The 11,505-nt window shown below is 35.4% G+C and overlaps 2 protein-coding genes across 7 annotated transcripts; both read right to left on the bottom strand.

The window, feature by feature from the left end:
• Positions 1–1,561: 1,561 nt before the first annotated feature.
• On the bottom strand, positions 1,562–6,829 carry LOC118035520 (tetratricopeptide repeat domain-containing protein PYG7, chloroplastic). Of its 5 annotated transcripts, none has more exons than XM_035041110.1 (6): positions 6,468–6,829; positions 6,101–6,187; positions 4,364–4,419; positions 2,979–3,271; positions 2,582–2,728; positions 1,562–2,035 (listed from the first exon to the last, which is right to left on the bottom strand). In XM_035041110.1, the coding sequence occupies exons 2-6, from the start codon at positions 6,124–6,126 to the stop codon at positions 1,754–1,756; spliced, it is 804 nt and encodes a 267-aa protein (XP_034897001.1). In that variant the 5' UTR covers positions 6,127–6,187; positions 6,468–6,829; the 3' UTR covers positions 1,562–1,753. The 5 variants fall into 5 exon arrangements, with proteins under 5 accessions (XP_034897001.1, XP_034897002.1, XP_034897000.1 ...); XM_035041111.2 differs by having other exon boundaries at positions 4,373–4,419; positions 6,468–6,827; XM_035041109.1 differs by having other exon boundaries at positions 4,392–4,419; positions 6,468–6,825.
• A 310-nt stretch (positions 6,830–7,139) lies between these two features.
• Positions 7,140–11,070, bottom strand: LOC118035518 (uncharacterized). 2 transcript variants are annotated; one of them, XM_035041106.2, is made up of 5 exons: positions 10,548–11,070; positions 9,547–9,705; positions 8,851–9,085; positions 8,214–8,436; positions 7,140–8,032 (listed from the first exon to the last, which is right to left on the bottom strand). In XM_035041106.2, exons 1-5 carry the CDS (start codon positions 10,926–10,928, stop codon positions 7,888–7,890), a joined length of 1,143 nt encoding a protein of 380 aa, XP_034896997.1. In that variant the 5' UTR covers positions 10,929–11,070; the 3' UTR covers positions 7,140–7,887. The 2 variants fall into 2 exon arrangements, 1 of the variants encoding a protein (XP_034896997.1); XR_012167655.1 differs by having other exon boundaries at positions 7,845–8,032; positions 8,107–8,436.
• Between the last annotated feature and the right edge of the window lie 435 nt (positions 11,071–11,505).

The raw sequence follows: 11,505 nt of genomic DNA, 5'->3' as shown, positions 1-11,505 counted from the left end.
TTATCACCATAGCTAATTGGCACTGATCCAATCCATTATTGTGCCAATATTGTCATTGTCAGATTGTCATTCAAATAGAAATAAGTTTTTATTTATCTATTTAATCTAAAAACTATATCTTCGAATGAGTTTTTATATATTTAATTGTTTTTTTCTCTATCAATATTTAATCGTATCATCGTTTCAGCTTGATGTGTACATTTAAATAAATTATTTTCCTCATAATAATGAATTATATTAACAGAACCTAACAAGATAATTTGATGACAAATTAAGATTTGCTTGCTTTTTCTATCTTTATTAGTTTCTTTTGCCACCGATCTTTTCTAGGACAACGTTCCTGCAGAAATTATTGAGCTGTGGACCAAAACGATAGACATAGCTCTAACATATATGGCCATGCAAGTGGTATCACGTGACAAAGGAAGAAATGACATCAATGATTTCATAAAATGACATATGCAGTGACGGGAAATGGATGCTGAAAGCTTGCTGGCTGACGTTCTTGAGAGGAGAAAGAGAATCTTTCATTTGAAAATGGAGTCCATGGAAGGATCATCGTGATGAAATGTGAGACAAAAGGTTCTCTCTTTGGAGGAAAAAGAATGCCAGCCAACCCACAACATCGAAGGCAAAGCTTGCTCATTTTTTTAAGGTCGCTTTGGCATTATTCCTTTCTTCGATGTCCTCACTAAGCATAAAGGAGTGAAAGTGATCTTCATAAACCAGTATTCTTTTGCAGAATTAGCACAAATATTTTTATGTGAATTACTTCATGGGATTTTGGACAAGATGGATTGCAAACAGGCTTACTCTCTTACAACAGTACATGTTGGATCTCAGAGGTAAGCTTCAGTTTTGTCATTCCAAGTCTATCAGAAGGCAAAAAAAAAACAGACTTGCTCTCTTACAGTGCATGTTGGATGTTGAAATCATGAGACCTCCGGCTAATAATAATTTATGCTGTTCATGGGAATAATAAATATTATTGGATTTATTTAGGAAAGATAATTGGAAACCACGTCCCTTGGAAGACAGGAGGGGACACAGAGCAGGTGGCGAGGCATGATTTCGTGCATCTGCATGCAAGCCAAAGGTTCTCTGTACCCCTATAAGTTATATATATATATATATATAGCACAAGACATGGTGATTAGCTAGATGATCTATTGGCGTCTGTGCAAGAGTTGTGAACGTTTCATTCTCCCAATTTTTTAATGTTTGCAACCAGTTTCGAGGAGGTTATTTATGGTTTAAACATTGATTTGGAGGGTTAATTTTCTTCATAATTATAACAATTAAGGATCTATAATATAATCCATCTTAGAAGCTTTCTTTTATATATATTTTCTTGTATTTGAGCAAAGCCTGAAGCAAGAAAATATACACAATTTTATAATCAAATTGATGGGTCAAATAAAGGCCTATACGGTCAAGCTATTGAAACAAGAAAAGTGAAACATCAACACATCCATCAACTTATTCTTTATTGAATATTATAAGAACATCTTTTGATTTAGGCACAATTTTTTATAAAAACATTTTTTATAAAAGACAGCAATTTCACCATTAAAACACTGACAATTACACATTCAATTATCCAGACATGAAAAGGTTGTTGGAGTTTGGACTTGTAATTTAGGCAAAAGTTCAAAAAATAAAAACAAAGAGAATATTAGAGGAACGAAAGTTATGGATTGGTTAAGATTACAAAAGTTAGAGAGAAAATCTTTATGATCTTATGGCCGTGAATTCATCTATCCTTAGACTTGATTGGAACTCCTTTGTACATTTGTACCTTATCCTTCAAAACATCTCTTCTTGGCCTTGCCACCTTATTGTTAGGATCAAAGAGCAGCACTTCTTCGAATGCCTTGAGAGCTGACTTCAAGTCTTTCTTCTTTTCATAGGCATCACCAAGATTGTTCCAGGCTGTTACATACCCTGGTTGAAGCTTCACAGCAGCTTCAAATTGCTTGATTCCCTTGTCAAGCTTCCCATCAAGAGTATAGCTAACACCAAGCGCATTGTAGACCTGTTCAAACATTTGAGAGCTTAGAAGGAATTTGTCGTCAAATTCATGCATGTAAAGTGATACCATACTGGTGCAAAATATAGACTGGAGCACTCCATATCTTACCTTAATTGCTCAAAAGTAAAACCCTATCTTAATTAAGTTCTTATTTCTAATCTCCTAATCTTTGTTCACAATTTTCCAAACAAGATTATAACATCTTTCTCCTTTTGTCAATGTTAGATACGGTCAAAGGGTTGCAGTGGTGAGCTGCAATGATTTATAAATTTCCAAAACACAAAGAAGTAACATTAAACCATTCGGTAGATGTTTTTGTAGACCACAATCTAAACATATGAACTTGACCATCCAATATGATTAAGCATATGAACTTTCCCTTTCCCTTTCGCTTTCCCTTTTTTAAGCAATGAGAGCATAAAAATGATGTTGCTTGGCATCTCTCCTAAGACAACACATGCATGTTAGGTCGAACAAGATGCAATTACACCAAGGCAACAGCATTACTTGGTGCTTGCAAAACAGGTAGGAACAAAGATACAATCATACCTGGGCAAGATCTTGATCCTCACCATCCCACTTCTCAATTGCCTGAAGTAAATATTTAGTAGCAGCCGGGTAAAATTTTCTCCTCAGCATTACTGCACCGAGTTCAAAAAGTCCAGTTGCTGTGGCATCACCGCTTCTTACTTGCTCCTGAAATTAAAAAGGGCAAACACAAAACAATAATAAGATTGTATTCTACTACAAAATGCAGATGGCCAATGCCCTCTATCAAACAGGGGGATGAAGAGAGAGAAACCAAAGGGATCTTTTCTTTTCAAAAAACATTGACCTCTCCATCTAAAGATCTAATAATCTCCAAGATGGCTTTGTAATAAATGTCTGTTTCAGAAGAGAGTGAAATCCTCGAAAAGCATAACACAAATTACAAAGAAGAACTTGCCTGCAATTCTTTAGCAGAAAGGTCGAGCTCTCTACGCATTAGAACTTGACGAATCACAAAGAAAGTTCCAACCCCTAGCAAAGCTAGGAGTAAAAGAAGATAAGAGAGCTGGATTCCTAATTCAAATAACTCCCCAACCTCATAAAGTGCATCTGGTTTGATACTTTCTCCTGCGTGTGCCACTTGTACAGAAGTTAACAATGAGATTTGTCCAAATGAGAGTGCAGACACTGAAACAATCATTCTTTTCATGCATGCATTGTCCTCAATATTCTGAGGATTCCTCGAGGGTTCTGCATTACAGTTATGATATTAAGAAGATGGGATACCAAAAGAAAAAAACTAAAGAAAATTAGTAAGGAAAAGGCAAATAGCATGTCCAAGAAGCAGCAGATGTTGCTATCATTTGCCTATAAATAGAGATCCTTCTTCCCACTAATGGCTAATTTAAGGGGAAAAAACCTTCAGGCTGCTCTTGTTGAGGAGTCCAAACATGATGAACTCCAATATAAACATTTTCTTCTGACTAGCTGAGAGCAGTACATTATCAAGCTTAGCTGGTTCATAAATTCATGGTTTGACTACGTTATTACTCATGAAATAAAAAAGAAAAGGTAAAGAGGGAGTTGGCATCGTTGAGCGTGCAAATCAATCACCAACAATAACCATTGTTTTTATGTTCTTTGATGCCTCAATTTGGAAAGTGATATAGGGTGGCAGGAAGCAGTCTCTGGAAGGGTAAGAATAAGCTAAGGATAAAAATCTGCAGAACTAGATTTGTAAGATAGGAATGGAAAACATAGTCTGGAAAGCAACAATGCTAAAGACCAAAGCTATCAGCAGAACAAGATGAAACATGCGTGTGTGAGAATGAGCGTGCATGTGTAGCAGAGTCCATTATATTTCAATTACGAATACCTAATCTTGAAGAAATTATCAATTCCTGATTATTCAGAATCTAGCCCACCACTTGGAGAACATTTTGTGCACACAACCGCACGCACACATGTCAAGATGCATGTCGTATATTGATTCCCATAATGAACCTTTCATCACCATGATTATGTCTAAAACAAGATTGGTATATCTGGATCATTATTCAGTTAGCTCAAGACATAACAACCAATAATAGGATGTTTCAAAAGGATACTTACTGTTAGTATAAGGGTATTCTGCAAGCTCTTAATAAAAATCAAAGCAAGGAGTGGTTTAACGTTACAAACCAGATAAATGATTATAAAAGAACAGTACAAAATGAGGATCTGAGGATGTTAACGAAACTCCTACATTTGATGTATGAGATGTGTAGCAGATGCTACACATAAATTTAATTTAGCCTCTAAAATCAGGGTGAAATGAAAAATCAAAGTGAGAAGAGGGAATACTCTCAGTACTTGGTGAGCTAGAGGATACCATTAGTGACTCCATTCCATGTATCTGCCTTCACCCACAACAGAATGCAAAATGAGTAATAAAAAATGTACATCCCCTTAAACAAGAAGATTCTGTTAAAAATACATAAATTAACATAGAAAGATAATGAAAATCATTGTGCAGATTCACAGCATAAGCCACAGAAGAAAGGGAGGAAAATCATAACTCGTAAAGAAAAATGTTTCTCCAGACTGTTTGGCTGTGGGCAGATATATCAGATATCAAAACACTTGATTTGAACTGGTTGACCATGATTTTGGTTACACACATAGTGGGAAAAAACCATTGTTGCAATAGCCAGCTTTTATATGATTAGGTAACAATCTTTACCTAAGGGAATGTAACTTATGAAATGAAAGCAGGATATGTTGAAGATGAGAGCCCCCAAGAGCTACACCCAATTTCTATAATACAAAAATATGTACTGGATACCTATATAAAGTACAGATACGAAGTACAGATCAGTCAAGCCTGAATTAGAAGAAAAAATGTTTCTCAGGAAAACAAAGTTCTAGTCATCCTTCTAAAGTTCTTCTCTTCCGCTCTCCCCATATAATTCATATTGAGCATAAGGCTGTAGTTTTCTCCAATCCTGAATATGTTATACCAATATAAATTCAAGCTCAACTCGTGGAAACTAGAGCCATTGCTAGGGAGTATTCAATTAATTCACTCCAGTCCAAGAGAAGGCTGATAAACATGATGATCAAAGATCCATCTTCCAAGGAAACCTTTGTTAGAAATTTGGTTTAAAAAACATGGTCAATGGGCACATTTGAGACCAAATTAAAAGTGAAGACCACTCCATTTTAGGGTCAAAACTTTATTGGAAATTATTCTCCAACAAAAGATCTTTAAAATGGAACACTAATATAATTAAAATGAATTATGGGTGAATGAGAAATTGATATAGAAAGAAACTTTAGTTGGCATGTTTTTGTGAAACCCAAAACCATCTATCCTGCATTGGAAAAATACAATATTTTCTTGTATTATATAGCGGGAAGTTAAAGAATCATAAATGAGCCTAAACAAAGTGGATTTGGGCTTAAACCACATGTGCCCGGCTCGGGAGAATAACTATAGCTTAAGCTCACTTTCTTCAGCAATGCAAAAACAAGTCTTATGACAATCCCTCATGGAAATGAGGCTCAGTTCTCCTCAGAATTAAAAACAAATTAGGTGCTCGATCAGAAGGGGTTTGGGGACGCAGAAAGCTAAAATGTTCTGAAGAAAACAGAAAGGGTCAGACTAATATCTTGACATCAATACCTGAAGATTTCTTTGTGCAAGTTCACAAATAAAACAAAAATGTGTAAGAGTATTCAAGTCAACTGACATCAATAAAATTCCGGCCAAATACAAAATCGACTAAGATGTTCCATCAATAAATTTGTTATATACTGAATTCCCAAGAAGAAGACCATACATTCAAAACCTAACCACCCTTTGCCAACTACGAATTCACAAAGTCTCTATTGCACCTTCAGTCCTAAAGAAGAGTACAAGCTTTATCATCAAGCAGTGTTAAAGAAAACAGAAGTGTTGATTACAACAGACTATGGGGATAAACAGAGCAAATTTCTATGGGAAATTCTGATGAAGAGATTCATATTTGATGACAACCATGAACTCAGAAAATTCAAATATAGCCACTATCGAAGCAAAGAGATTGTTGGAATACATACCTGGAAATTAGTAAACTGAGTGGCATTCAGTCCATGGCCTGCCCTAAAATTTGTCAAATCTGGTGGACTATAGTGCTGAAAAAGGGCCTGAAAGGATGTGCAAAAATTTCCCATGTAATATTATTTTCATATCAATAATTCTATATGTTAAAACTAACATTAAAGAATTACTCCATTATCATGGCATGTTCAAACAATAACAATATATATATTTACCAACATAATTCAAGACCTAATCATGTCAGCTTTCAAGAAAGACTAAGAAATGCTCTAATAGAAAAGGAAAAAAAAATAAGATGAAGAAAGTGAAAACATTTCAACTTTGAGAAACCAGGATGCTTTAGAAAAGGATCTGGAAATATGGTACCTGAAGAGAGAGCTTGTGGGGCTTAAACTTGAGAGACCCAAATGGTAGGAGAGAGTGAGGATGCTGGTGGAGGTGTTGTAGAGGTGGAGATGATGAGATGGTGGTTTGGAGAAGCATATTTATGTGATTTCACTGTGTATGGGAGATTTCTTTGGAGCAAGAACTGCTTTGTGTGTTGCCTCTGTCTACGTTTATGTGAATTTGAGTGTTCTTTTGAACATGTATGTACTCTACTCTCTACAGAGTTCGTTGGTGGTTCAAGATAAAAGTTCTCTTGTAGAGTGTCAACTGACAACAAAAGAAGATAAGGCCGCGTTTGGTTTCTTTTCATTAAAAGGGGGCCTCTTCAAGAAATAGCAGCCTCTCTGCTCCTCTCTTATTTATGTTCTTTTCATTAAAAGGGGGCCTCTTCAAGAAATATGGCCGCGTTTGGTTTCTTTTGAACATGATTTTGATTTTTGCTTTTTGCTCTACTTTCAGATAGAACTGACATGTGAAAGCTTTAAGAAATCAAACCCAAAAGTGCACACATTCTCTTCACAAACTGTAAATTTTATCTGTGACAAAAAGAAGATAAAAAGATTGCCATCTTACAAAAAGATGGATTAACAAAAAGCATAGAGATCGAACTAAGGCCAAATGTTAGAAGCCGTAGCCATTGAATTGTCATCATTTCAGAAGGGCAAAGTGATAGAGAATTCGTATTGCATCCGCACGCACCATTGCATTTCTTTGGAAAAATTATAGACTGAAATGGGGTCCTAACTTCCCAAAACCACAATAGAGTTGTCCTCGGTAAAAGAGACAGTTGCCTTCCATAATTGGAAAACTGCATAACCTATAGACACTGTCTTTCCAATACAAGAACGTTGTTTAACTATATAGCTTGCAATCCTGTTGAGTTAACCTTCTCCTGTGTGCCAAGTACCTAAGAACATTGTGTCTCAGTGGAGTGGGAGAGGGCACCGAAAAAAAAAAAAAACAACAACAACACCGGCTGTTCATTGCTGGAGTAGCCATGTGTGGAGCCACAGATGCAACAGCCACTTCTCTATGCACCATAATCACGCTCCTGCAGCTCTCTTGCATATGGGGCCGTGGTCTTCACCATACCAGTTGCTAAACTGTTCGTTTTCAAGCCCACTGTTTGCTTTACTGAGACATTATGACTACCTGATATAAGATTTCTAACATAAAGTTGTATGTTTAAGCATTATATGTGTTAGTAGCAACTTCTGAAAGTTCTATTCTTTTTCTTCTTTTTCCTCCCATCTCTGTGTGTTCTCCCGTTTCTAGATTTTTCACATTCAAACCATCCATACCATGGCTGTCTTCATGAATATCAGGATGTTTGTCAGTGATACTGGTGAGATGATCTTCAACTCATCGTATTGAAACTTCAAAGCTGACCAATGGGGGCTTAATCAATTTTAGAATGTGAAACACTTTGGTAGGCAGGTCTTTTGCTTTGTTCCAACAACTTGAAGAAGTTGGATAAAATAATTGAATCATTGCATCTGTCTCTTTCAACCAACCATTCCTCTTTTAGCTGAACATCAACGTCCCTGTATGAAAGTGTGATCCATGGTCATCAAGAGCTAAATACAATAGACAATGATGCAATGAGAAAGAAGGGAACCTGAATCTGTTCCTTTTTTGTTGCGATGACTATGCAGCAAGAAACACCAAGAACTAGGAATATGTGTGTGAAAATTAATTTATGGATATATGAAAGAAACAAACCACCTCCTCAGTGCAAGAATTTCATAATTCCTTCGCAGGTAATCAGAATGCTTTGTTAAGGCATCTTGAGCGTATTGTTTACCCACAGTTCGTACTGCTGCTGCATCTAGTAAATTTTGTAATGAACCATGCTTTTTCAAAAGCTTTAGAGCAGTCTTTCGACCGAATCCAGGAGCCACATTTTGTATCCCAGGTACACCATCAACCTCATCACCCATAATGCATCCTACACAATTAATACCAAATAGAAAAGTTATGGGCAGCTCATGGAGAAAAGTAGAAGTAGATTGTACTAAATGCTGAAAAATAGAGTGGAGCAACTAGTGTTGAGAACATAATCCCCCACAAACGTGACAGCACTTGAAACTTTCCTCTATATTGTCAACTCTTTCCTACAGTCGAGGAAGGATCCTTATCCTTGTCTCTTCAATTAATAACATCATGCTGGTCAAAAATATTAACAACTGTGCTAAATCAATAGGCAATGAGTTAGTGCTATAAAGCTGCAAAACCTTTATTGACAACATATGCACATAAAAGTACAGAGCTATACAAGATATATGTTGAACATAAAACAAATCTCATAATTTTTCTTATTATCAAAAATTAAAAGAAAACAAAAAAAAAATCTCACACTTACTAAGGCTCAGATCAGAGCACGGATCACAATTATACTGAGAGATGTAGTGCTTTAGGGTGTAAAAGGACCATCTATTTAACTCTGCAATAGGCAAAACAATCTGTACATCTTCAGAAATAAGCTGCTTGAAATCTTTATCAGGAGAGGCAATAACCACTTTATGTCCGTTTTGTAGAACTTGTCCTGCAAGTGTCGCAACAACATCATCTGCTTCATGACCTTCAATTTTTACAACCTGCACAAATCTCATGTTGTCAATTTTTACAGAAAGGTTATCTCTCAGACAGTTACAATAAACCATTTTCAGACAGTTACAATAAACCATTTTTTTCTCAAAAGTAAATTTTTTTGTGAAATGATGGTAATCTTTTCAAACTCAAACGTGAATTTCTCATGATGGTGATTGAAACCCAACCTTTTCACATGTATTTGTTTACAGGACCGGAGGAGTTCTAATATCTTAAATTCAGATATATATTGAGTCGGCCATTCTTGAATGTTAAGTCTAGACATCCATATAAAATGCAAATGATACTACACATAAACCAGCACAATTTCTATGAGCATTACTTTAGAAGACAACAGTGCAACAATCATGCAGTATGCAATCTGTAAGCATACAATTAATTTTAAACACCTGAAAGTAGGTAACTTTAAATATAGAATGCTACAAACAGTTAACCAAGGTTCACCTACTGGAACATTGCATTTTGTAAGAACATCCATGACAACATGAGACCTTTCAGCAGGATATTTCTTCGGTGCTGATGATTTTCTTGAGAATTTCCTCCTATGTGCTTTATACGAAGGTAACAACTGTCTACGATGCTCACTTCCTCCATCTCCATCAAGAACCTGTGAACCAACACGAAACAACTATATCTAAGCCCAAGCAAGCTATAATAAAACAAGAGAAGGTTATCATGATAAATTATTTTTTGATGACTTCCAATCAGAGTTCAAGTATGAGAACCAATCTCAAAAGAGTAAATTTCGATAAATTCACAATTTGGGACCATATATGGATAAATTCAAGAAATGTTCTTGGTTATAAAGCCACCTAGCTTATACATACATTTGGAAATGTAACAAGTCATTCCCTCTCAACAAAGTCATCCACAGGAAGTCGCAGCCATTAGGCTGTATTACAGAGAAAGTGAGGTATGTAATTTCCTGCTTCCCTACACTTTTCTTGAGGCACCTCCTGTATAACCCCATCTAGAACACAAGCTTTTACGAAGGAGAAGCAAGAATTCCAAGTACATCATGCTATGCAACATGCACCTTATTTCACCCTAGACCCACATTAATGCAAACTTGTCACTTGACAATTCAGACACATCTTTGTGTTCCAATGCTTGAAAACTAGATGCGTTTGAAATTTACAGTGAATTTTTTTTTCCCAAAGTATAACATATGCACAAATGAATCTAGAAGATCAAAAAATTGACACTTCTATAAATTTAATCAAAACAGTTACTTTAAAATCTCAAAGAATTTTATCAACAACAATTATTATTCTGATTATCTGGGTCATCTGCATATCCCTCTATCAGTCAATAAATTTGCAAGATACCCTCTTTCTTTTACAATATCCAGTAACTTTCAATGAACAACAATCTCATTTTCACATACAACCAAAAGTACTACTACCATATATGCATAAAATCAAAAGAAAGAAAGAAAAGGAAACTCACAGCAATAACAGGGTCAGTGAGGCTAACTTGAGAGAAGAAAAGAGAGATCCAGTGAGCAAAAGAATGCAAGCTAGGTGTACTTCCTGCATAACAAAGTGGGTTCACGTCCAAAAAGAATACCCTTTTCTTGCTTGCTCTCTTTTCCTTGTTACTCCCACAAAGTTCACTCCTTGGCCACAATTCCTCACCAATGGTGTCATGAGAAGAAGAAGAAGAAGAAGAAGAAGAAATGGAAGCAAAAACAGCAACAAGTTTCCTTTTAGTTGTTTCCCTTGGTTTCTTTCTTAGATTCCATGTTGAGATGGAAGCAGAAGGGTTAAAAGTGAGAGTGGCTTTGATGTGGAGGTTGGTGGGCACGGCGATTTCTACCATCTTCATCATTGGTGTTGGCGTTTCACTCCCAAATTAGAGCTAGCAACAGTGGTGACAAGCAGGGAACTTATCTTGTAGAGAGGTTTTTCCTAGGAGTCTAAGCGACCAATCATCTAACCGATCAAAATTTCGAGCAACCCGTCTTTGCCCCTTTGTAAATGGGAAATGCAATTTTTAACGATTTGTTGTTTTATATTAAAATTTAGAAAAATAAAATAAAATAAATGGTTGTCATGGAGAATACACAGTAATTTTTTTTTCTTCCAACAAAAAATAAATGAGAGATAATATAGTAATTTTTATAAAATTATTAATCATTACAAGATTGATTGGAACAGTTTAATCTTTTTTATCTTCTAAATATACAGTATAGAAACTATATTACTTTTTAAAATATTTTTTTAAATTGAAATGGGATAATTTGGTATTTTTATATTTTATATGCACAATGTAAAATTATATTATAAAAAGTTGATACGAGTCCTTTCAATCTTTTTAAATATCATATTAATTTTTTTAAAAAAAAAATTATCAAGCTGGCATTTATAAGCTTTTTCATATTTTCAAATTATTTATTTTACCTATT

Source organism: Populus alba, chromosome 13 (assembly GCF_005239225.2).
Source record: "Populus alba chromosome 13, ASM523922v2, whole genome shotgun sequence".
NCBI classification, from domain to species: Eukaryota; Viridiplantae; Streptophyta; class Magnoliopsida; order Malpighiales; family Salicaceae; genus Populus; species Populus alba.
Note: the sequence above shows the minus strand (reverse complement) of the source record. Positions and strands in the feature narration are given on the sequence as shown.